At 44.0% G+C, this 24,809-nt stretch overlaps 1 protein-coding gene across 1 annotated transcript in view; it reads left to right on the forward strand.

Annotated features, from left to right (window-relative positions):
- The first annotated feature begins 11,236 nt into the window (after positions 1–11,236).
- The window catches only part of IGFBP7 (insulin like growth factor binding protein 7), an 84,652-nt gene continuing 71,079 nt past the window's right edge, over positions 11,237–24,809 (forward strand). Inside the window, exon 1 of the mRNA XM_066232597.1 lies at positions 11,237–11,809. Within this exon, the coding sequence (XP_066088694.1) occupies positions 11,335–11,809 (475 nt within the window). The 5' untranslated portion in view covers positions 11,237–11,334. The remainder of the gene's footprint in view (positions 11,810–24,809) is intronic.

Raw genomic sequence — 24,809 nt, forward strand, 5'->3', positions numbered from 1 at the left:
AATAACTCACAAGCCCAGCAACAAACAACCCAATTTAAAAATGAGGAGAGAACCTGAACAAACATTTCTCCCAAGAACATAGACAATTGGCCAACAGATATATGAAAAAATGCTCATTTTCACTAGCTATTAGAGAAATGCAAATCAAAACTACAATGAGATACCACCTCACACCTGTTATGTTGGCTATTATCAACAAGACAGGTAATACCAACTGTTGGAGAGGATGTGGAGAAAAAGCAACCCTCATTCACTGCTGGTGGGAATGTAAACTAATACAACCATTATGGAAGAAAGCATCGTGATTCCTCAAAAAATTAAGGATAGAGCTACCATATGACCCAGCAATCCCTCTACTGGGTATCTACCAAAAAAAACCTTGAAAACATTGGTATGTAAAGACACATGCACCACCATGTTCATTGCAGCATTATTCACAGTGGCCAAGACATGGAAATAACCAAGTTGTCCTTTGATAGAGGATTGGATAAAGAAGATGTGATACATATATACAATGGAATACTACACAACCATAAGAAATGATGACATATTGCCATTTACAACAACGTGGATGGACTTTGAGAACATTCTACTGAGTGAAACAAGTAAATCAGAAAAAGCTAAGAACTATATGATTTCACACATAGGAGGGATATAAAACTGAGACTCATGGACATACAAAAGTGAAGTGGTTACCAGAGGAAGGGGGATATGGGGAGGGGGTGAAGAAAAGGGTGTAAAGAGGGACAAATATACATTGATGGGAAATGATTTGACTTTGGGTGATGGGTACACAACACAATCAACAGTTCAAATGTTATGGAAATATTTACCTGAAACCTATGTATTCTTATTAATCAATGTCACCCCTTTAAAAGTAATTTTCTAAATAAAATTAAAAAATAATAATAATAATAACTGGGTGCATATATATTAAGGAGTGTTTTGCCTTCTTGATGTAGTGTCCCCTTTATCATTAAAAAATGTCTTTCTTTGTCTCTTATTAAATTTATTATCTTGAAATCTGTTTTGTTAGGTATGAGAATGGCTATACCTGATTCTGTGTGGATTTTATTTGCTTGGAGAATCATTTTTCCACCCCTTGCTCTAAGCCTAACTTTGTCTTTGCAGCTTAAATGGATCTCCTGAAGGCAGCAAATGATTGGGTTTTGGTTTTTTATTTAATCTGCCACTCTTCCTTAGTGAGTTCAGTCCATGTACATTCAGAGTAATAGTTATTGATGTATGAGGATCTTCTATAACCATTTTGTCTGTTGTTATCTGGTAGCTCTGTGCCTCCATCAGTCTTTTCCTTTGTGTTTCTGTCGTTTTTGTTTGGTGGTATTCCATATTTCTTTCCTCTGCTTCCTCTGTTTTTAAGCTATGTCTCTCAGTTTTGGGGGTTTTTGTGTGTGGTTAACATTAGGTTTATGAAAGTTTCATATATATATGGTCTACTGGAAAGTTCTGTCCATTTTTGGAATAAAACAAAATACAAATTTTTCTTACCGTCAATAAACTTTATTAAATATTTCCACACCAATCCTATCTTCCGAATATGGTCTGAAATGGTTTGCTGAGCTGAATTAAGCCTTTCTGCGATCTCTGATGTTGTCAGAAAAGGATCTTGCTCCAACATGGTCTTAACAACATCGTCATCGATTAAAGATGGTCGCCCAGAACATGGCTTATCAGAAAGGTCGAAATCACCTGTTTTGAATTTTTTGAACCATCTTCTGCATGTCCTATCAGAAACTGTACCTTCACCAAACACTTTCAATAAATTTCTACATGCTTCTGTAGCATTTCTTCCTTGTTGAAATTCGTATACAATACAGTGGCGTAAATGAACTTTATCAGTAGCCATGGGTACACTATCGCTTCACACATAAGACTAACATGAATCAACTTTGTTTTAGTTAATTTGCTACATCAGTATGTATACATTAAGTGATAAAAATAGAGAGGCACACATGCGCCAAATAAACGTGTGCTTACATGTTGAAACTTGTTGTGATAGAAATGGACAGAACTTTCCGGTAGACCATATATATATATTAGTTCTTCTTTTGAATGCATCTGATCCTATTCTCTGCAAATTTAGACCTTTACCCCTCCTTTTTTATGTTTCTGTTGTCACAAATTATCCCTGTTTATGCTGTTAGTCTGTTGGTGATCTTATTCATAATTTTGTTTCACATAGAATAACCCCCTTGAGTATTTCCTGCAATGGAGATTTTCTGGTGATAAATTCCCTCAGTTTCTGAATGTCTGGAATATTATTTATTTCTCTTTTGTATTTAAAAGATAACGTTGATGAATGTATTATTTTGGGCTGTTAATTTCTCTCTTTCAGTAGTTTGACTATTTGGTTCTACTGTACTCTGGCTTGTAGAGTTTCTGCTGAGAAATTCAATGATAATTTAATGGGCTTTCCCTTATAGGTTTATTTCTTCTTTTCCCTGGCTGCCTTGAAAATTCTTTATTTGTCATTAATTTTGGATAGTTTAACTACAATCTGCCTTGGAAAAGGCCTCTTTGGATTGAGGTAACTAGGTGCTCTGTTTGCTTCTTGTTTTCAAGGATCTAGCTCTTTCCATAGGTTTGGGGAGTTCTCATCAACTATTTGTTTGAATAAGCTCTGTTCCCTTCTCCCTCTCTTCTTCTTCTGATATACCCATTATTCTTATATTGCTTTTTCTGATGGAGTCAGATATTTCTCATAGATTTCTTTCATTTTTTTTATGTTCAAGTCTCTCTCTTCTTCCCTCTGTGTCATTTCTAGATTTCTATCTTTGATATCACTGATCCTTTCCTTTATTTGGTCCACTCTATTTCCTATGCTTGCTAGTTCATTCTTGATCCCTTTTATTGAGTTCATATCCAAAATTTGATATGGTTCTTTTTTAAAGTTTTAATCTCTTCGGTAAAGCACCTATTTTGTTCATTAATTTGTTTTCTGAGTGCATTAAATTGCCTGTCTGTATTTTCTCACATCTTGTTGAGTATTTCCAGAACTGCAATCTTGAATTCTCTGCCATTTATATCTCATATTTCCTTGTTTTTAAGTTTGTTTTCTGGAGATTTTTCATTTTGCTTGTGAGCTACCTTGCTACTTTAGTTATCCATGTTATTTGATGGATTTGTTCTCTGTATAGGCATCTATGTATGAGTGGCACTTCTCTGACTGATTAATATAAATTAGTCTTTCTCTTATATTCCAGTAGGTGGCGCTGATTCACGTGTTTTTTTAGCTCTGTGAAATCCCATCACTGTTGCCCACAGCCAGACACTGCCATCACTGGAGACATCATGCATAGGGGTGTGTTGGGCTGGGGAAAACGGCTAGTTTCTGTGTTTTGCCCTTCCAGTAATGGTGACATCAGGTCTCCCAGGTCACCCCTGTGCCCCAACCCTGCACCAGTCACAGATTGAACCCTTTGCTCAGGGAGAAAATCAATTCTTTAGTACCAGTTCCTGGGTTTGTGGATAATGTGCCCTGCAACCTAACATCAAGGGCAAAAGGAGGCGACAGAGAGGCTACAGGGCAGCAGGGCTCCCTGGCTTTGTTTCTCTGCCCAGAATGATGGCCACCAGATGACCATGGCTGCACCCCTATGCTGTAGCCTTCCCAGGTCTCTGGGTTCAGCTTCAGTTTTTACTGCTCACTCTTGCAGGAATACCCAACTCTCCTTACTCCTCTCAACTGAAAGAAGCACCAGAAACAACAGCTCCCCTCTCTGGGCTGAGCTCTCCTGTGAGTTCCAAGCTCAGGGCTGCCTTAGTGGCTTATCTCAGCCCTTCTCCCTTCTCGCCTCCCCCTTGCTCCCACATGCCCACCTTTAGGTGTTTCAATGCACAGATCTCTCAGGTATGTTTGTGTGTTGAGCAGGAAATCCTTTGTTGAGTCATAGCTTTTCAAATTGTTGAAATTTCAAGTGGAAAAGCCAAGTGGATCTCTCATGCCACCATTCCTCTGGCATCACTCTATGTCCTTTATTAAACAAGGATATTTTATCATTGAAGGACTTCACATATACAGAGAGAACTAACATCAAGGGCTTACACTGAGTTGAATTGCCAACATATCTCTACAACAATGTGCTATGATCACTAAGAAGCCTCCTTCCCTTTCTAATAGTGTCCAAAAGGGAAATATCTGGTTTTGTAAAGAAACTAGCACTCCAAAGTCCAGCTTGTAAACTTCCCCCAACACAAACCTACTTGTGTGTGTGTGTGTGTGTGTGTGTGTGTGACAGAGACAGAGAAAGAGACATATAAAGACAGACAGGAAGGGAGAGAGATGAGAAGCATCAAGTCTTCATTGCGGCACCTTAGTTGTTCATTGATTGTGTTCTCATATGCGCCTTGACCGAGAGGCTACAGTAGAGCAAGTGTTCCCTTGCTCAAGCCAGTCACCATAAGTTTCAAGTTAGGGACCATGGAACCATATCTATGATCCCACACTCAAGCCAGCGACCTCAGGGTTTCGAACCTGGTTCCTCTGCATCCCAGTCCAACACTCTATCCAGTGCGCCACCACGTGGCCAGGCACACAAACCCGCTTTAACAACATCTTTCACCCAGTCTCCCATGCAAAAAATGTTGAGATTTTTCTTGACTTTCTCTCAGATATTTTCTAAGTCCTATATATTTTATTTCTTTCAGCTCTCTCATCCACCCTACCCCTTCGATTTAGGGTGATCATACATCCCTGTTGTCCAGAACAATCTTGATTTATACTGGTTGTCACAGCATAATTATGAACTAAAGTGTCCAGGATGCACAACAAATCATGTAGTCTATTTCCTTTATTCACGTTACAACTTACTTCAAGCCCTCATTGTTTCCCACCTGCCTGGTAGCAATATTTAACAATAGAAGGTGCCAGTAGCTACCCAACTGATCTTCCCTTCTAACCATTTACTTTTTCAAAAATTTAATTGAGTGATAGTTCTGTACCAGACATAATGCTGGCACCAGGCTGGGCTTCCCTGTAAGGCTGTGCAGTTTTCACATTGCACCAGGGCACCCATCTCAGGTAGCCCGTGAAGCTGAAATTCAGCTCACCCTTTCCCTGCTAAGCTGTGCTAGGCTCAGTCCTCCTCCCAGAAAAAAAAAAAGGCATCTTTTTCTTGGCATAACAGCATCATCTGCTTGCTGATTCTTGCGCTCTCTGCTGCTTCTACCCAGTGGGGGGGGGTTGCTTTTTTCTAACTCAAGTAAAGACACTGCATAGACTAAAGGTAGCCCATGCATTGTTGAAATTACATTCCTTCTTCAAGTCCATCCTATTAGAATCCATTCCCCTCTTCTGTATTGACCTTCCTACTTTGCAAACCTGATCTTGCCTCTCTCCTGCATCCTTCAATAGTTCACTGTCACCTATAAGCTCCAGTTCAGCCCTGACCGGTTGGCTCAGCGGTAGAGCGTCGGCCTAGCGTGCGGAGGACCCAGGTTCGATTCCCGGCCAGGGCACACAGGAGAAGCACCCATTTGCTTCTCCACCCCTCCGCCGCGCTTTCCTCTCTGTCTCTATCTTCCCCTCCCGCAGCTAAGGCTCCATTGGAGCAAAAATGGTCCGGGCGCTGGGGATGGCTCTGTGGCCTCTGCCTCAGGCGCTAGAGTGGCTCTGGTCGCAACATGGCGACGCCCAGGAAGGGCAGAGCATCGCCCCCTGGTGGGCAGAGCATCGCCCCTGGTGGGCGTGCCGGGTGGTTCCCGGTCGGGCGCATGCGGGAGTCTGTCTGACTGTCTCTCCCTGTTTCCAGCTTCAGAAAAATGAAAAAAATAAAAAAATAATAAAAAAATAAAATAAAATAAGCTCCAGTTCAAAGTCCTGGGCATGGTGTGCAAAGTCCTTGGTCATCTGGCATCTGCCCTCTCTCTAGATTTATTTCTGCCCATGCACACCTCACTTCACCTGTACCAGACTCTCTGTTTGCTGGAATGTGCAAAAATTATTTCCAATGGCTTCATTCCTTTCCATGTGCTGTTTCTCTGGTCTTGGGTTATCATCCATACCCCACCCCAATACCTGACAATATACTTACTGATAATAATGAAGGAGGAGGAAAAGGAGGAAATGAAATGATGATAAAGATGATAAATAACTACCATCAAACTTTTGAGTATAACAATTTTCCTCTTACCTGGAAGTGGCATTAGGATACAGAATCCAAAACTACAGGTGCCATTTGTTCCCCACATTCTAAAAAAGAGCCACCAAGAACTGAAGCAGAGTGTTCCTAAGTGTTAAATGGCCCCACCACAACCAATCCCACCTGGCAAATTAAGCCTCACTCTATACAAGCAGGTTGGGGGTGAGTGGCAACCTAGTGGAGGATGCATGGGGTTTCTTCTCCCCTTCCACCGAATGTCCTCCCATCCCCACCCAAAAGGCTAAGTGAGCAGGAGGAAACCAACATACTTATGTTTGCAACACAAACATTGATAAAGGGAGATAAACATTTCCATGCTCTAGTTAGAGACCTGCCGAGGAGGTGGGGCACAGAGGGACACAGCAGGGCAGGTTCCATGAAACCATGGGTTTTCCACAGATGCCATTGAAGTCTGCTGGCCTGAGAAGTCTTGGAGATGTCCCACCCAGAAGGTTGCTTGCCAGGTGCAAGGACCATCAGCAAAGGATTTTGGAGTGTACTGCGGGTTGGAGCAGGGGGATGCTGAGCTGAAGTAGGATAGAAGAGAAGGAGCTGGAAGGCAGAGCTCTCATGTATCATTGCCCTACATCCAAAGACCACCAGGAACATAACTGTAGTCAAATAAGTTGGGTTTATTACTCATCATAGCAAGAGGAAATGGACTCCTCATGCAACCATGGGGAGTCTCAGTAAGAGGGTGTTAGAAAGAAACAGGGGTTTGGTCTTTGAGTAATTTGGGGAGGTCTAAGGAAGCAGGAGCTCACTACAGATAAGGACAATCCTATGACTGAGTACCTCACTAAATCCTATCTGTAGTAAAGGCAGACTTGGGCAATATAAAGCTATGATAGGTGAAGTAGCAGTCTTGTTTAGTGAGAGAGGGGGGTGCTTGGTGTTTTGTGGTGACACTTTGTTTGAATGAGGGAGAGGATCTGGCCTTTACGGCCCTCAGAGGAAACCAACCCTGCTGGCACCTTGAACCTGAACTTCTAGACTTCAGTATTGTGGGAAAATAAATATATGTTATTTAAGTCCATTGTACTTTCTTATGGCATTCCTAGAAATCTAATACAGACCTATATGAGTAAAAAGACTGAAGTAGTAACCAAACTAATTCCCATTAAGTAAAACCCAGGCCCAGATGGCTTTACTGATGAAGTCTACTAAACATTTTTTTTTTTAAGTGAGAGGAAGGGAGATAGTGAGACAGACTCCCACATGCACCTCAACCGGGATCCACCTGGCAACCCCTATCTAGGGCCAATGCTCGAATCAACTGAGCTATCCTCAGTGCCTGAGGCTGATGCTCAGATCAACCAAGCAATGCCAGGGGCCAACACCTGAAACAATTGAGCCACCAGTTGCAAAAGGTAAGAGAGAGAAGAGGGGGAGGGAGGGGAAGAGAAGCAGATGATCACTTCTCTTGTGCCTTGATCAGGGTTCAAACTGGGACATCCATACACCAGCTGATGCTCTATCCACTGAGCAAACCAGCCAGGTCTACTAAATATTTAAAGGAAAATTAATACCAATCATTCACAAACTCCCCCACCTCCAAAAAAAAAAAACAGAATATGAAGGAACACTTCCTAACTCATTGAAGCCGCTATTACCCTGATACCAAAATCAAAGACATCCCATGAAAACTATAGTCCAATATCCTCCTTGAATATAGGTGCAAAAGTCTTTTACAAAATATTAGCAGGAGTCTCGGGTTCGATTCCCGGCCAGGGCACACAGGAGAAGTGCCCATCTGCTTCTCCACCCCTCCCCCTCTTCTTCCTCTCTGTCTCTCTCTTCCCCTCCCACAGCCAAGGCTCCATTGGAGCAAAGTTGGCCCGTGTGCTAAGGATGGCTCTGTGGCCTCTGCCTTGGGCGCTAGGATGGCTCTGGATGCAACAGAGCGACACCCCAGAGGGGCAGAGCATCGCCCCTGATGGGCATGCCGGATGAATCCCAGTCGGGCGCATGCGGGAGTCTGTCTGACTGCCTCCCCGTTTCCAGCTTCGGAAAAATGCAAAAAAAAAAATTAGCAAATCAAATTCAGAAATATATGAAAAAGGATTATATATCCAAGTGTGATTACCAGGATTACAAGTTTGGTTTAACATTCGATGTAATTAATGTAATACACCACATCAATAGAATAAAATACATCATCTCAATAAATGTAAAAAAAAAAAAAAGGCATTTGGAAAAATTCAACATCTCTTCATGATAACAGCACTTAACTAACTGAGGATAGCCTGACTGGGTGGTAATGCAATGGATAGAGCATCGGCCTGGGACACTGAGGACTCAGGTTTGGAACCCTGAGGTCACCATCTTGAGTGTGGAATCATAGACATAACCCCAAGTTCACTGATTTGAGCTCAATGTCACTAGCTTGAGGAAGGGTCACTCAGTCTTCTGTAGCCCCCCAATCAAGGCACATATGAGAAAGCAATCAATGAACAACTAAAATGCTACAACCAAGAGTTGATGCTTCTCATTTCTCTCCCTTCCTGTCTGTCTCTCTTCTCTCTCTCTCCCTCTCTCTGAAACAAACAAACAAACAAAACTAACTGGGGATAGAAAGGCACTTCCTCAACTTCATAAGACCATCTATAAAGAACCACAGGTAATATATTTAACAATGCAAGACTGAAAGCTTTCCCTCTTAGGTAGCGGTTCTCAACCTGTGGGTCGTGACCCCACCGGGGTCACGACCCACAGGTTGAGAACCGCTGCTCTAAGGTCAAAAATGCCAACTCGTGCCACTTCCGTTCCACATTATACTGGAGGTTCTAACCAGTTCAATTAGGCAAGAAAAAGAAATAAAAGCCATCCAGATTACACAGGAAGAAATCAAATTATATTTGCAGATGACCTAATCCTGGCTCCATAACCAGGCTCTTCATCTCGCTAGAACTGAAGCTCAGTGGGTTACAATGTCTGCTTTCTTGGAATGAAGGAGTTCTTTTCCTATTTCAAGTCCTCCAGATTGGCACTATCACACAGCCCAGCCTCCTCCTTCAGTGATGAGAACACTGCTTACTCTTCTGCTTGCTGAGCGGAGAGGGCCACCGAAAGGGACTCTATGGTCACACCTTCTTGTGTTCTTATTGCTGACTCCCATGCAACGTATAAAAACACTGTGGGGCCTGGCTGGGCGGTGGCACAGTGTATAGAGTGTTGGACTGGGATGTGGAGGACCAGTTTGAAATCCTGAGGTTGCCGGCTTAAGCACAGGCTCATTTGGCTTGAGCACAGGCTCACCAACTTGAACGTGGGGTTGCTGGCTTGAGCCTAAAGTTCGCTGGCTTGATGAGCAAGGGGTCACTCACTCTGCTGGAGTCCTCCCCCCCACATCAAGGCGCATATGAGAAAGCAATCAATGAATAACTAAGGTGCCGCAACAAAGAATTGATGCTTCTCATCTCTCTCCCTTCCTGTCTGTCCCTATCTGTCCCTCTCTCTGACTCTCTCTGTCAAAAAGCAAAACAAAACAAAACAAAAAAAAACACACTGTAGGGAGCAGCTACATATTACTGGTGCAGCTGCTGTCAGTGCCCCTACACACACATACAAACACACACACACACACAATTTGTAGAGCCTGAGGTCCTGTCAGCAGAGGCCACCCTGACTTGATAAGCATCTTTACTTGCCATCTTCTCTCCAGCTCACTCTCTATTCCCCTGCCCCTCAACTGGTGTGTCTTGACCTGGCCCCTCCGGTGAACTACCTGCATTGGCATCTTTGTCTAAAAGTTGGCTTCTGGGAAACCTAAAACTATGACAGATAGTCATAGTAGGTCATGAAATATACTTAGTGGACTTTGACCAGCAAATTATCAAAGTTGAACTAGAATAGAATAGGAAATACCATTTGTTTCAACTTGGCACTGCAAACTATATCTCTTCCTGTGGAACAAAGGCAAAAATATTTAGAAAAAGTTTGCTCTATAGACTCTTCATTGTTTTTTAAAATTGTCATGTCAACATATGATCTTTAAAAAAATTAAAAAGTACCTCTTTTCTAGAACATGTTGAGAGGTGAAAAAGTGGTACCAGGTTTTCTGAATAGAAAAGGGGTTGGTTTATTTCCTCAATATTGAGATTATTTAACTTTCAAAAAAGTTTACAATACTAATCCTAGGAAGGCTCTGGTGGCAGTAATATCTATATATTGCTGATGACATTGTGAGTTAGTTTAAAATCCTATACATCCTTGGATTTATGTTAAGAAAAAAGACCTAAAAATGTGACATATAGAATCACACACACTGCCGTGTTTTATGTTCAATAAACAAGTTTGAAAGCAACTTAAGTGTCTGGTTAGGAGGCATTTGAAGGAACAATATTCATGGGAAAAGACTTTTAAGTTGAGTTTGCGGAGTTCTTTACAGAAAGATCAAGGAGGAATTGTCAGTTGTTTACATCCAAACCTCACGGGATGCTGGTGAAACTGGGGTCCTTTAGGTCCTCACGTCAGTGGCAGCCCCAGCCCAGTTCTCCGGAGAGGCTGATGGAAGTCTAACACAAGTTAGCGCGACTTGAAAACAATGGCACAGCTTTCTCAGGGATGGATTCCAGTTCTCACACTTAAAACTTGACTTGGCATAAGAAAGCAGAGAGGGAAGAGGCAGTTATATGGTTCCAAAGAGAGTCGTGGTTGCCAATGGCTTGTCCCTTCTAGCCTGGCACCCAAGACCACATGGGGCCTGTGGACCACGGGGATTCAAAATTCCCATGTCGGGTTGTTAAACTGCTCTTAAAAGAACTTCCCAAACCGCAGGGTAATCAGTACTCAGGGCTCCCGGGCCCACTGAAAAGTTAATACAGTACATTAAACACTGCGTCGGTTTAAAGTCGTTATTAACAAGTACTAGTATCTGGATCTGGAAAGACGAGGATCAAGGGGGCGAGGGCCGGAGGCTGTGCAGAGCCGGCGGGGTGCGCTCTGGGGCGGCGGGCCCGAGCCTGAGCGCCCTGGCCCCGCGCGGACGCCCCGCCCCGCCCCACCAGCTGGAGCGCGCTGGAGCCCCGCGGTCCCGGGCGGGGCGGCCGCACTCTCGCCGCCCCGGGGTGTGGTTCCCGCGGCCCGGCCGGGTGGGGCGCCGCGTTTAAGGCGCTGGCCAGCAGGTCCCGGCTCACTCGCGCTCCCGCCGCCACCGCCATCGCGCACCGCCATGGAGCGGCCACCGCTCTGTGCCCTGCTGTTCGGCGCCACTGGGCTGCTGCTCCTGCTCCTGCCCCTCTCCTCTTCCTCCTCTTCGGACGCCTGCGGTCCCTGCGAGCCGGCCTCCTGCCCGCCCCTGCCCCCGCGGGGCTGTCGGCTGGGCGAGACCCGCGACGCGTGCGGGTGCTGCCCCATGTGCGCCCGCGGCGAGGGCGAGCCGTGCGGGGGCGGCGGCGCCGGCAGGGGGTACTGCGCGCCGGGCATGGAGTGCGTGAAGAGCCGCAAGAGGCGGAAGGGTAAAGCCGGGGCAGCAGCCGGGGGCCCGGGGGTGAGCGGCGTGTGCATGTGCAAGAACCGCTACCCGGTGTGCGCCAGCGACGGCAACACCTACCCCAACGGGTGCCAGCTGCGCGCTGCCAGCCTGAGGGCCGAGAATCGCGGAGAGAAGGCCATCACCCAGGTCAGCAAGGGCACCTGCGATCAAGGTGGGCACGAACGCTTTCCTCTCTGACCCCGCCCCCCGGCCTGCGCGGCTGGAGAGCCGGGCGCCCCCTGGCGGGCCAGACCCGACAGGCGACCGCGGCCGGTGAGCCCCGCGCTGGTTCCCACCACGCCTCCCGAGGGCATCCCAGGGAACAGATGGGAGGGGAAGAGCTGGCAGTCCCTGTGATGCCGGCACAGATGAGCGACGCCTCCCTTCTCTTTTTTTAGTGGTTTTATTTTGAGAGTTCGCTGCGTGCTCCAAAAAAAAAGTGAGGACTTCCAAGGCAGCTGTGTATATATAGAAAAGATTTTGCAGTATCTGACTCCCGCATCGCAAAAGCTCACCCAGCTGATGCTAATAGCTGGCAAGTCGAGTCGCAAAAGCGACCCCCATTCTTTTGGGAAACCAGAGATGTTATGTTGTTATTTTTTCTTGGCTAGGGTATACAGATAGAGGTGAAGTCAAGAAATAGGGGAAAGGAGTGTGACGATGAAATTCGAAATAAGGACTTTAAGACAGAAATTGTTTATCTCACCTTTAATTGACTAGATTGTCAGAATTATAAAACTCGGTTTCATGGTTTCTTAATACTGAGAATAAAGAATTCACTTACTGGAAATCAGAGATTCTTAAACAGTAATCTAGCTAATTGTTGGCAAAAAAAATACAGACTCTTTGAAGAATGTCTGTATGGTGTAGTTTATGTTGTGAACCTTATGACCATTTTGTTTTTTCTTTCTTGTTCCTTTTTTGTGTAATTTCTCTTCAGGATGCACCGTTCAGCTGGAATGGCTTTGAGGTTATGTTTAAGGGTTTATTTTATTCCAAATAAGTCGAGTCTCGCAATAAATGAAAGTGGAAAATAAGTATAGAATCCAGACTTTGGAGGGAAAAATAGATTTTAACTCTAATGCCTGAAATAACATTTTCCTTAGGCAGTAGTTTCAAGGGAAAGTTAGAGATCCAGCCTTGGCCGTCCTTCTGCTGGTCTGAGCCAAAGTAGAAAAAGGGAGTGAGGCAGTTCTCCTGAAATGACAGAGGCAATTTCTTCTTTAACAGCTCAGATATTCACCAGACTGTCCAAATAATTCATTTTTAGAGCTTTTCCCAAAATTCCATATGCTAACAGGTCTGAGTTCACTACCGAAAGCCTTAAATCATGTAACTTACTGGTAACTATATTATTATCACCTGAAACTTAAAAAGTCACAACCCAAAGCAATCCACAAACTTTTCCAACAGTCATTAAAAAAAAGAAAAGAAAAGAAACAGTCATTTGTTCCTTTGGAGGTAATTTATCATTCACATCATGGAAGAGAAGTATGCATAGCTTAAGAAGTCATTCCAAATATTGAGATTTTCTCAAACATTCCAAGGGGAATTTCCCCCCATAGTCTTTCCAAATCACGCTACTTGGCGTATCAAAATAGAACCAGGCGTCCCCAAACTACGGCCCGCCGCATACTGCCCCCTGAGGCCATTTATCCGGCCCCCCGCCGCACTTCCGGAAGGGGCACCTCTTTCATTGGTGGTCAGTGAGAGGAGCACTGTATGTGGCGGCCCTCTAATGGTCTGAGGGACACTGAACTGGCCCCCTGTGTAAAAAGTTTGGAGACCCCTGAAAGCAATATCCATTCTAGTCCACAGCTGAGACTGATAGTCATCTAGAACTACAGGCAGAGCTCAGAGATAACACAGTTCGGTTCCAGACCACTGAAACATAGTAAGGTGTAATCTTTTCTTAGGTGGGAGGCCTTGCCTTCAGCGTTTTTTTTAATAATTATAAATTATAAAAGGAACACCTATGAAATGCAATAAAGAGAAGTGCAATAAAATGAGGCATATCTGTAATCTTATAACCTCATTACCATGTACACACAGATCCTCGGTGTCTCTCCAGACAGCAAACTCCATGAGGGTACAGACCTGGTTTTTCTTTACGTTTGGGAAAGTGTTAAGAGAAATGGTATCTACAATTGGAAACCTAGACATATATTAGCCTTTTCTTCCCAACCTAAATTAAGAGATGGGGTCTAGTGCCTGAGACCGTTTATAGGAGAATGCCAGAGAGTGCAGAAAAGGAGATAAATTACAGCTAAAACCAGATTTTCTACTATATTGCCCTGACTGCTGAGTGTGTTTTGACAATGATAGAAGCAAACCCAATATAATGCCATTTACTTCTGAGACATTTAGTATTGGGGCTCTGCAAAGAATAAGAAATACATTTTCTAGGTTCCTCTGGCCATTTCTACCCTCAGAAAAAACATGAGTTATTCCTCCTTGTGTATTAAGAGAGAAGGGACATTGTAAGACTCAGTCACAATGGTGTGTGGTTCAATCTATGTTGTTTTGTATTAGCCTCATATAACGTACACTTACTGAGCATCTCAAGTGTGTCAGCACTGTGCTGGGTGCAGTAGAGTAAGGCATGCACAAAACCGAACTGGTCTTGCTGATTAAGAAAGGATTCATACAGGTTGCAAATTCACCTCCCTGAGTGCTTTCACTGGAGCCCTGGAGACACTCCTAAATCTTCCCCTTGCTTTTATGATATCTCCACTAACCCATCTTCTGGAGAGAGATTTTGGTCTGCTTGTTTCCTGTACCTCTGTGATAAGAGGCAAAGCCATCTTCTTGAAAATCTGTTTGAAAGGTAATGAGCGAATAGTCTCACATCTTAGACCTGTCATCATGAATTTACTGCCATTAGATCTTACTGAGGTCCCTGAAGTTATGAGAAACTGGAAGAAGATTTGACAATTCAGTTTAATAAAAAGTTAATGTAAAGAAGCTAAGACGTATAATAAATCTCACAGTTGGAAGAGAGCATGGCGCTCACTTTTATTCCAGTTCTTGGTTACACTTCTTGTCCATGGCCCTTTAAACCTGAGCTCCTTGGTAATCCCATTTCAAACATGTGGTCCCTTTGGGTCCCATCTTCTGTTTTAACCCCTCATTATTTTTTACCTGTGGAATCAGAATTCATTCCCAAGGGTTTTCATTGTTAATACCTGAAGAACCAAGTTCAAACTACCTACCAGGGCATACGAGGCTCTTCACAATAACTATTCTGTTAATTTGGTCTCCTCTCCATCTCTTTTGTACTCCACCCACAATTATTTGCTAACGTCTGCTACTTGCATTCACACCTGCACTCTCACCCTCACTTACCTATTTCCATACTTTGAACTCTTAGCTTTCAAGGATCAACAGGTATCACTTTCTCTGTGAAGCTCCTTGACTTTCCTACCCCCACATCCCCTAATGATGTCTTTGGCCTTCGGCTGTTCCAGCCATTTTTTCAACAATGTTTATTTCACACATACTGTGTATTTGTAAGCAAGAGGTATCCTAGTACAATAGTTAATACTGAGCTCTAGAACCAAACTCCCTAGGTGAGAATCTTAACTCTGCCACTTACTTAGCCTTGAGCAAGTTACTTGACCTCTCTGGGCCTGGGTTTTCTCATTTATAATGTAAGGACTATGGTCGTACCTATCTTGTAGAGTTGTTTTGAAGAGTCAGTGTTGTGAAGATTATTCTTAGAAAGCACTCAATATTCATTGCTGTCGTCATTCAACCTTCAAGCAGACTTCATGAGGGAAGGGAATTTTTGCTCTCTGGTCCATCCCCAAGGGCCTAGATCAGTGACTGGTACTAGTAGATGCTTTAAATATATGATAAATTAATGAATGGATATATGAATTTTCCAAGTACTGTTCTAGTCTCAATCTTGAATAAGACAGACAGAATCCCGTGTTTCCCTATGTATAAGACTCACCCCTTTTTAAAAAAATTTGGGGTCTAAAAACTGGGTGCATCTTATACAGCAGTTGTAGTTTTTTTACTTGCATTTCCTGCTTTTTAGCATTTGTTTTATGCTCATTGTTAAAAACAGTGATTTGTCATCAGACACAGATGAGGACAAGCTAATGGATGAGAGTTTTGACAGTGATGAGGAATTGTATGAATTTTATGATGAGTAAAACTTGAGTTCAATAACTTTATATAATACCTTTTTTTCAGATTTTGGGTCCCAAAATTGGGGTGCATCTTATACATGGGGAAATATAGTCGATCTCTCTTTGATGGCATTCACTGTAAGCTTTCCACAGAAATTAGTAAACAGATATTTTCACATGGTCATATGTACTGTGAAGAATGTGCAACAAGGAAATAGGATAGAGACTAGAGATGGATGAGCAGTGTTAAGTGGGGTGGGCTGAGCCATGTAGAGGACCCATGTGAGAATTTCAGCAAAGGGAGCAGAGCTCCTGAGGGGAAAACAAGCTCTACTAGTTAGTATGGCACCTCCCACAGCCTCCAAAGCACTCTTTCCAGGTCTGTCTTCGCCACTGGACTGGGAGCTTCCTAAAAGAGGGACTCCATCTTATAATTTTTTTAAGTACAGTGGTTGGCTCATAGTTGGACACTTTGTTGAATTTCTTAAGAAAGTGCCTTCCCATTTGGAAATGCAGGCCATGAACTCTTCTGCCGATCTGTTCTCTCTCCTCTTTGTTCATTCTGCCTTCTTGAAGTCCAGGCTGTGGAATACATTTGATGTTAACTCATCTCCCCATCCTCTGCTATCCTGAACTCTAGCATTAGGTGGTCAATCCTGTTCCACCCCCACCCCCACAATCTCAACATTTCCATGCCCCCTTGCTGGTTAAAATTAGGTTCATAGCGGCCCTGGCCTGTTGGCTCAGTGGTAGAGCGTCGGCCTGGCGTGCGGAGAGACCCGGGTTCGATTCCCGGCCAGGGCACATAGGAGAAGCGCCCATTTGCTTCTCCACCCCTCCCCCCTCCTTCCTTTCTGTCTCTCCCTTCCCCTCCCGCAGCCAAGGCTCCATTGGAGCAAAGATGGCCCGGGCGCTGGGGATGGCTCCTTGGCCTCTGCCCCAGGCGCTAGAGTGGCTCTGGTCACGGCAGAGCGACGCCCTGGAGGGGCAGAGCATCGCCCCCTGGTGGGCAGAGCATTGCCCCTGGTGGGCGTGTCGGGTGGATCCCGGTCAGGCGCATGCGGGAGTCTGTCTGTCTGTCTCTCCCCATTTCCAGCTTCAGAAAAATACAAAAAAAAAAAAAAAATTAGGTTCATAGCTTCTTTCATCCAGTCCCTCAATTCTTTCATTTTTATTTTGATAACATATTATTTAACTGCCCACGTTCTATTGTTATTTTCCAATGAATTATGAACTTTTGATATTGTGACTTATAGTAATATATACATTTGATCTTCATCCCATATAGCACGTCAAACCTTTGGAATTTTCCAAGTGTCAAGAGCAACAAGGTATCTTTTGTTAAATTAAAAAGGTGACTTTTGGAAAGCCCCTAAGTCACCTAAGGGTAGGGACTGATTGCCAGCAAAGCCAATCATGGGATTAGTGGGTCAGAACTTTCAGTCCCACCCCTCCAACCTCCTGGAGGAAGAGGGGCTGGAGACCGAATTCAGTCACCAATAATGGAATGATTCAGTGGTTTTATTAATCATGCCTATGTATTGAAGCCTCGTAAAAACCCAAAAGGAGATGGTTTGGAGAGTTTCTGGATGGGTGAACAGTGGAGGTGCTAGAAGAGTGGCTCACACTGTGAACATGGAACTCCATGTCCTTTCTTCATACCTTGCCTTACGCATGTCTTCCCTCTGGCTGTTCCTGAGTTTCTTTTATAATAAACTGGTAATCTTGTAAGTATGCAGAACGTTTCTAAGTCCTGTGAGCCACTCTAGCAAATCAATCTGAACCCAGGGAGGGGATTGTTGGAACTTGCAATCTACAGCCAATTAGAAGTACAGGTGACAACTTGGACTTGTGAAAATTGGGGGGTGAGGCAGTCTTGTTGGACTGAGTCTTTATCTTGTGTGATCCGATGTTATCCCGAGATATGTAGCGTCAGAATTGAGCTGAATTACAGGACACCCAGTGGTGTCAAAGAATTGCTTGGTGGTGTGAAAGAAAACACATGCAACTGGTGTCAGAATGGTAGAACATTATTGAAAGTTGAAACAGCGTTCGAAAAATTAAATGAAATTGTTAACGGTCTGGCCTTATCTTGTGGCACACACAGGGTTGGGGTAGAGCAATGCAAGTCAGTGCAATACTGTGTTCAGCAACCACTGTTATACCAAAGATGGACAAGGAGCCATCTGGGTTAAGGAGGGGGAGCCTTAACCCAGAGTTATCAAGAGCCAGGAATGACTTGCTAGAAGAGTGATGTTCTGACTGAGACAGGGACGAGAAGGAATTGGCTGGAGCAGAGCTAGCATGAAGTTTGAGTGAGTTAGAAGGAAGTGAGAGGAGCATTACAAGCAGAAGGAATAGCACGTGGTTATGGCGCTGCCGCACAGGGAGGGAGAGCCAACATGGCAGCTGGACACTTAACAGAGCTTAGCAGTCGAGAGCCTCGTGGCCTTTTAAGGAGTTTAGAACATCACAAGAGCAGTGGGCCATTGAGTTATGTAATTGGATTTGTGCTTTTAAAAAATCTCTATTGGCCGCCTTTAGGAGGATGGATTGGAAGGGGCAAGATTGTGGTCAGGGACTCCCATTAGGAAGCTATTACAGTAATCCCGGCAAGAGATGCCTAACTCCTCTTCGCAGGACCTTTAGTTACTCTCTCGGATCTTAGAAGCATTGTTGAATCTGGGGTCCTAGCCTGCCGTGGCAAGCTTTTTGTTACTTGAAAGTGATAAATCTGTACTGTGCTTTTTTCTTATTAAGTGACTCCTCACAAAGTGCCGCGACATCGCTTTCTAATTAGCCAATCCTGCTCCCAAATTACAGCCATTTGCTTATTTCATTTCAGGAGGATTCCCTCCCATAATACCCATTACTCTCTCCGCTTTCAGATCAGAAACAGAAAACGCCACATCCCAAAACAGAAAGTGCCTCAGTTGCATTTCTTGAGCACAGAAACTTCTAGAGAGCCGAGTGAGTCACTGATCCTTTCTTATCATTTTACTCAGTTTTAATCGCTGCATCTTAGGAAAGATTTAAAAACCTGAAGAAGCTTTAGGGAAAAAAAAAAAAGGCAGCCTTAAAGAAGGGTCTTAAAGGACTTAAGATTTTTTTCAAGAAAAGTAATCCAAAGAACAAGTTAATGTTTCTTCATGATTTGGGAATTAGTTATTAAATGGAAGGTGTCTAACCTACTTTTCTACTATTCTTCAAGGGACAAATTAAAAGTCCTGGCATTAAATAGCCCTCTCAACCAATGGCCATTGGCACCAATTCAAGACCAATAGGAATCCCCATTGGGGTGTGGTGAAAAAGAAAACTTTATTCAGTGCGAAACAGCTCAGTTATGTTACAGCTAAGTTGTGGAATGGCTCAATAGTGTTACAGCTTAATTACGAAACATCACGGCTGTGAAACAGCACAGCAGTATCGAGGCCCTGGAGCGAGGAGGCCGGGAGCGAGGAGGCCTCTTCAGCTAGGCAGCTCTGGTCTGCTCCACCTGCTCCAGTCCGCTCCACTTTGTGCCAGTCTGCCTCACTCTGCTCTTTTGATCCAGGGAGCCATCAGGCCCAGGAGGAGAAATGCAGTATTCAATCTTGGGTAGAAAGAGAAAGTGTGTGTCCCTGCAGCTGGCATATATAGACAGAAGTTTCCACCCCTAGTCCCTGATTGGTCCATCCTCATGCAAATAAGAACTGCAAATCCTACAGTTTGGTTAGTCCAAAAGGCACCGTCCTGATTGGTCAGAATGGAGCTTCTCTGATTGGTTGGTGAAGATGCTGATGAGGATATAGCTGCACAGCTCCAGTTGGATGGAGAAAGTCTCAGTCCTATTGGTTAAATTAGGATTCCAAGAACTCCTTCATAAGGGCTGGCTTAGGTGGCAGGCATTCAGTGCAAGCAGGCAGTTCAGTGCAGAGGCAGGCAGCCTAGTGCAGGCATCTCCCTGAAGTGCAGTTTGCATGAGAGATCCCTGTGTAGAAATGGCTGCTAGGTGGTTTTTAAAACTTGAGCCCAGTTAAGTCACTGAGAGCCCTACTTAGTAAGTTTCTTCTTTCTCAGGGTCCACACCACAAAGCACAGTTAGATTATACACGAAGAAGACCTTGCAGGTAAAGACTGTTGAATACTGTTACATGCTCATATGAGAGTCGGGAGAATTCTGTTCCAAAGATTCTCTGTTGGAGAGCAGAGAGGTAACGTAGTGAGAGGGGAAGCTGGGAGAGGATGTGATCACTTTTGAGATCTTTTACACACTAGATATGAGATGGAATGATGAAGCTGAGCAGGTGTTTATTATTATCCTTAAATATAATTTTTATCCTGTCCCTAGAGCCTGCCCTCAGGGTTTACCATAGACTTGCTTTCTAGAAGAAACTGCCTTATAAGTCTATTTTGGATAGTTCAGTGACAAATTCCTTTGGGTAGAGTCCAAGGTCAGTCAGCCTTCCCTTGTTCTAAATTCCTTCATCAGTGGATAAGATTATGATGCTTCCTTTAACCTCAAATTACTCTGCAAATGATCTGACCTCATCTGTGTTTTTAATTGTAAAACAAATAACATCTTATTCTTAGCAGCTGTTAAAAAGGAAACCATGAATGAGTGTCAGAAGTACTTTTAGGCCAGAGAATGTATGAATGTAACCTTTTTTGTAATTTAGATCCAGGAGTGTCACCTTTAGACAGCTTTGAGATGGAAGAAGACTTAGAAGTCTATAAATTAATGAGTCTGCTTATTTTAGGCAACTTTAAAGATTGCCTAGTGAATCATTTTTGTGAGGGGGTAGGAAAGTGGGAAGAACTAAAAATGTCAAAGAAGAGCTTTCCCAAGCCTGTTCTAAGTGGACCGAGACCAGCACCTTACCACCCCTAAAACATAGCCTCAGAAAGTGAGGTGGTCAGGAGGAGAAAGCCTTGGTTGTTAATTGGGGGGGGGGGGTATTTTTAACTTAAAATTGATGTGTTAAATAGTTGAATTAATGGAAAACAAGTTGGTGGGGTTAATTAGAAACAGCTGGTGCTAGCAATGACCCCACCCCTTCAATGCCCCTACTAAGTGTGGGTTACCGGGAGGGGCACCATCCATGAAGTCAGCTGGGCCCAAAAGGAGGCCAGGGTTTTCAGAGAAGTTTTGTGTCTGAAAAGTAAGAAAGGTTCAGACCAGGTAAAACAGACCTAGTAATACCATGTTGACAAAGCCCCATTCATTTGGTATGAAGCTTCTTATTTACAGTAAGAGTGTTGACAAGGCTAAGGACAAGCCAACACATTCAAAGAAGTTTATCACTACGAAAAAGCAATACCCTCAAAACTTAAGGATAATATATATTATAAATGAAGGTGGTCTAGATGATTTTGGCAAAGGTCATGTTACAGAACGGATATGCAATCATGGTGTAAGCGGTACAGCACCAAATAAATGTAAAGACTCATTATTGACAGGACTGTAAATTCCTTTGGGGCAAGCATTCCCTATAGTACCTTGTAGGTGGTGATAATGATAGCTGAGGTTTGTAGTACTCTGCAGTTTAGTGGGGGCTTCTGTGGATGTTTCCTCATTTGTTACAGTAATTTTGGAATGTAAGAGGAATTACTGTCCCAGTTTCCAAATAAGGAAACTGAAGGTCAGCCATCACACAGCCCAGTAAATAGTATTTCTGGTGCATAAATCTAGGTATTCTACTACAGCCATGCTGTTCAAAGAATGGCACATAGACCAGCAGCCTTGTCTTTCTCTTCTGTAAACCTAAAACTTTCAAAATAAACAGTTTAAAACAAAAGTGATTCATCAGAGTCAAACTCTTGCGTGTGGAAAATTTTAGGAAGTCCTTAATGAATTTACCTTGTATTTTCTTTCTGATGAATTAACAAGGAGGGTATATGATACATTCCTGTCTAAATAGCTTTAAAAGAGCTCTTTTGATTTGCATAAAATAGAAATTCTGTATGGTAAAAAAAAAAAAAAGTTTACATCATAGTTTTTTTGGGGGGTTTTCAATTTTTTTTTTACTTTTATTAATTTTTTTTTTAGAGAGGAGAGAGAATGAGAGAGAGAGAGAGAGAGAGAGAGAGAGAAGGGGGAGGGAGGAGCAGGAAGCATCAACTCCCATATGTGCCTTGACCAGGCAAGCCCAGGGTTTTTTGAACCGGCGACCTCAGCATTCCAGGTTGACGCTTTATCCACTGTGCCACCACAGGTCAGGCCTACATCATAGTTTAATTGGCTTTTTTTTTTTTAATTTTTATTTATTTATTTATTTTTTTACAGAGACAGAGAGTGAGTCAGAGAGAGGGATAGACAGGGACAGAGAGTGAGTCAGAGAGAGGGATAGACAGGGACAGACAGACAGGAACGGAGAGAGATGAGAAGCATCAATCATTAGTTTTTCATTGCGCGTTGCAACACCTTAGTTGTTCATTGATTGCTTTCTCATATGTGCCTTGACCGCGGGCCTTCAGCAGACCAAGTAACCCCTTGTTGGAGCCAGCAACCTTGGGTTCAAGCTGGTGGGCTTTTCCTAAAACCAGATGAGCCTGCACTCAAGCTGGTGACCTCGGGGTCTTGAACCCGGGTCCTCTGCAGCCCAGTCCGACGCTCTATCCACTGCGCCACCTTCTGGTCAGGCAGTTTAATTGGCTTTTGTGGTAATGTGGTACACCTTACAATAAATGGCATAGTACATTCTGGGAAAGCTGGTATTTCTTAAATGAATGAATGTCTCTGAGGGGCCTCTGTACAGATCCCTGAGCCCTGTCTAGCTAGCATCAGCCTTTCCAGGGCCAGGTTGGAAATCTGAGAGCCAGTCTCCTCATTGGCCATCAAGAGGCTCTTGAAGTGCCAATGTGTTGGGGACAAAAGGCATGAATATTTTCCCAAGCAGGACTTCTTGGGGCATAACATTTGTGTGCAGTGTTTGATCACTTGCCAGGCCTTTCTGGCAACTCCAGGTAGGGTTAAAAGAGGAAAAGTCACTAAGATAACCACCAGCATGCTCAAGTGTTCGTTTTCGCCTGAGGTTTTAGCCCTGCGTGCTAAGCCTTGTCCTAAGCATCACTCTACCATCAATTTTCCCAGCAGGGATAATATTTACTCCACATCTAAACTGTGGCTCACTGTAGGGCTACTCTCTTGAGGGAATTTACATTTTTTTAGAGACTGAAGCAAGAAGGGTAAAATCCTTGTAGGGGTTTGAGAACTCAAGCATAATCTATCTTGATTTTCTGAGAGAGGGAAAAAGAAGAATACTTTAGTATTCTCCCAGACAGAAATGCAGCTGACTCCAATCACCCTGTTCTTTCATGTTGTTTTTCTTGAAGAACGGACGTCTCCAGCTTCTTTTGGAGGCCTGTCTTTTTCCCCCGAGTGAGAGAGGCTCAAAGGCTTTCCGTGTAGATCACGGCAGATTGGTGGGCCAACGGTCAAGCGGTTAAATTGGGAAAGCTTTAGATCTAACATCTGCTCTGCTCTCTTCTGGCCCGACCCCAGCGAGGGAGAAAATTTTATCAAGAAGTACATCTCCCAGAACATTCAGAAGGTTTGAAAGAGACCACACAGAAATGAGGGTTTAGGAATTTTTCAGGGGTAGCCCAAGCCTACAGGATGCAAAGCCTGCTCCTTCTCCGTGGGAGCTTTCAGAACTTCCTGCTGGAGGAACAGATATCCAAAAGTGAATTTCAATAGCAGCTGCAGCAATTACACTGCAACTCCCCACCCCCGCCCCCGTCACCACCTACCACCCCCGCAACCTCAGGAAGCCATAGAGCTTGTGATAGAAAATGAAATGCTTAGGCAGCAGTGCCGCTCTGAGTTAGAGAAGGCTGGTTCAGGGGATCCATGCGGTGAGGCTGCTTATTAGAGATGCTCAGCCCAGCTGGGGAGGGCAGGCTGGAGCAGAGATCAAGACGCTGCCCGAGTTTTGACAGCCCAAAGCTATGGAGCCAGAGGCAGCTCTCTGCTCAGGTGTGTCCCAGACCTGCAGGGCAGGAGGGAGAAGCTGAGCCAGCGAGGCCCTTTCTGCACCACAGAGCGCAGCCTTCGGTTCACTGGAAGATAACTGTCAGGGCAGGAGCCGGCTGTTCAGGACCCAGCCGCGATGTGGAAAAGTTAGTGGCCATGCCCTCTCATTTCTGCCTCATCTGAGGCCTCTTGCTTTTCTCCTGCTCTGCCTGGCTAATCATTATCATTGCATGCTGCCCCTTTTTCCTGTCGAACTGAGCACAAATGTGGTTTTCTTTTTCCAGCCCCCAGCGCTTTCTCAGTTACAGGGCTTGGCCAGCAGCTTTATAAATGGTGATCTCTGCACAGTCCGCTCACCAAACCCCATTCCTCGACTCATGGGCCACCTCTTGCATCCCCCCTAAACTTGGAAAGCCACCTCTGAAAGGTAACCAACAGAATCCACATCATCCAGGTGATGGTGTTCCCTTCTTTTCTTGATGCTACTTTGGGATGAAGTTTTTGCAAATGTCTTAGGATCCTAATCCACTCTGTGCATCAGCCCAAAACCCTGTGGCCCCTCACAGGTTCAGTTCAAGGGATGAGGAGACAAGCCACAACCCCATGGCATGAAATGTACAACAGTGTGGTGACTACCTGGGGATGAAGGGTGGGGAAGTGGGTGAGGGAATAGGGGGGAACAGTGGTGGTGGACACTTTGGGTAAATTATGGTAAACAGATGTGTTATAGAATTGGGCAAGTGAAAACTGTATAATTATGTTAACCAATGTCACCCCAATAAAAGCAATTTAAGAAAAGCAGTGTTATCTAGCATGTAATAAAGTCTCAATGAATGTATTTTATTTCAATTTTTACTATTATTGCATTATAAATCCTGGTATGAGTTTATTTATTAATATAAGAGCCTTGATTGTGATATGTTGATGTCTTCTTACTCTGACCAATCCAAACATAATACTGCCTCAGTGGTGAGCATGTAAACAAATTTTCTTGTATTATTATTTATTTATTATTATTTTCCATGCAAACAACTGTAAACCTGCTTTTGCCCCACCCTGTGTATCTCCAGGTTAGAGCTGAA

This window comes from Saccopteryx bilineata, chromosome 5 (genome assembly GCF_036850765.1).
Source record: "Saccopteryx bilineata isolate mSacBil1 chromosome 5, mSacBil1_pri_phased_curated, whole genome shotgun sequence".
NCBI classification, from domain to species: domain Eukaryota; kingdom Metazoa; phylum Chordata; class Mammalia; order Chiroptera; family Emballonuridae; genus Saccopteryx; species Saccopteryx bilineata.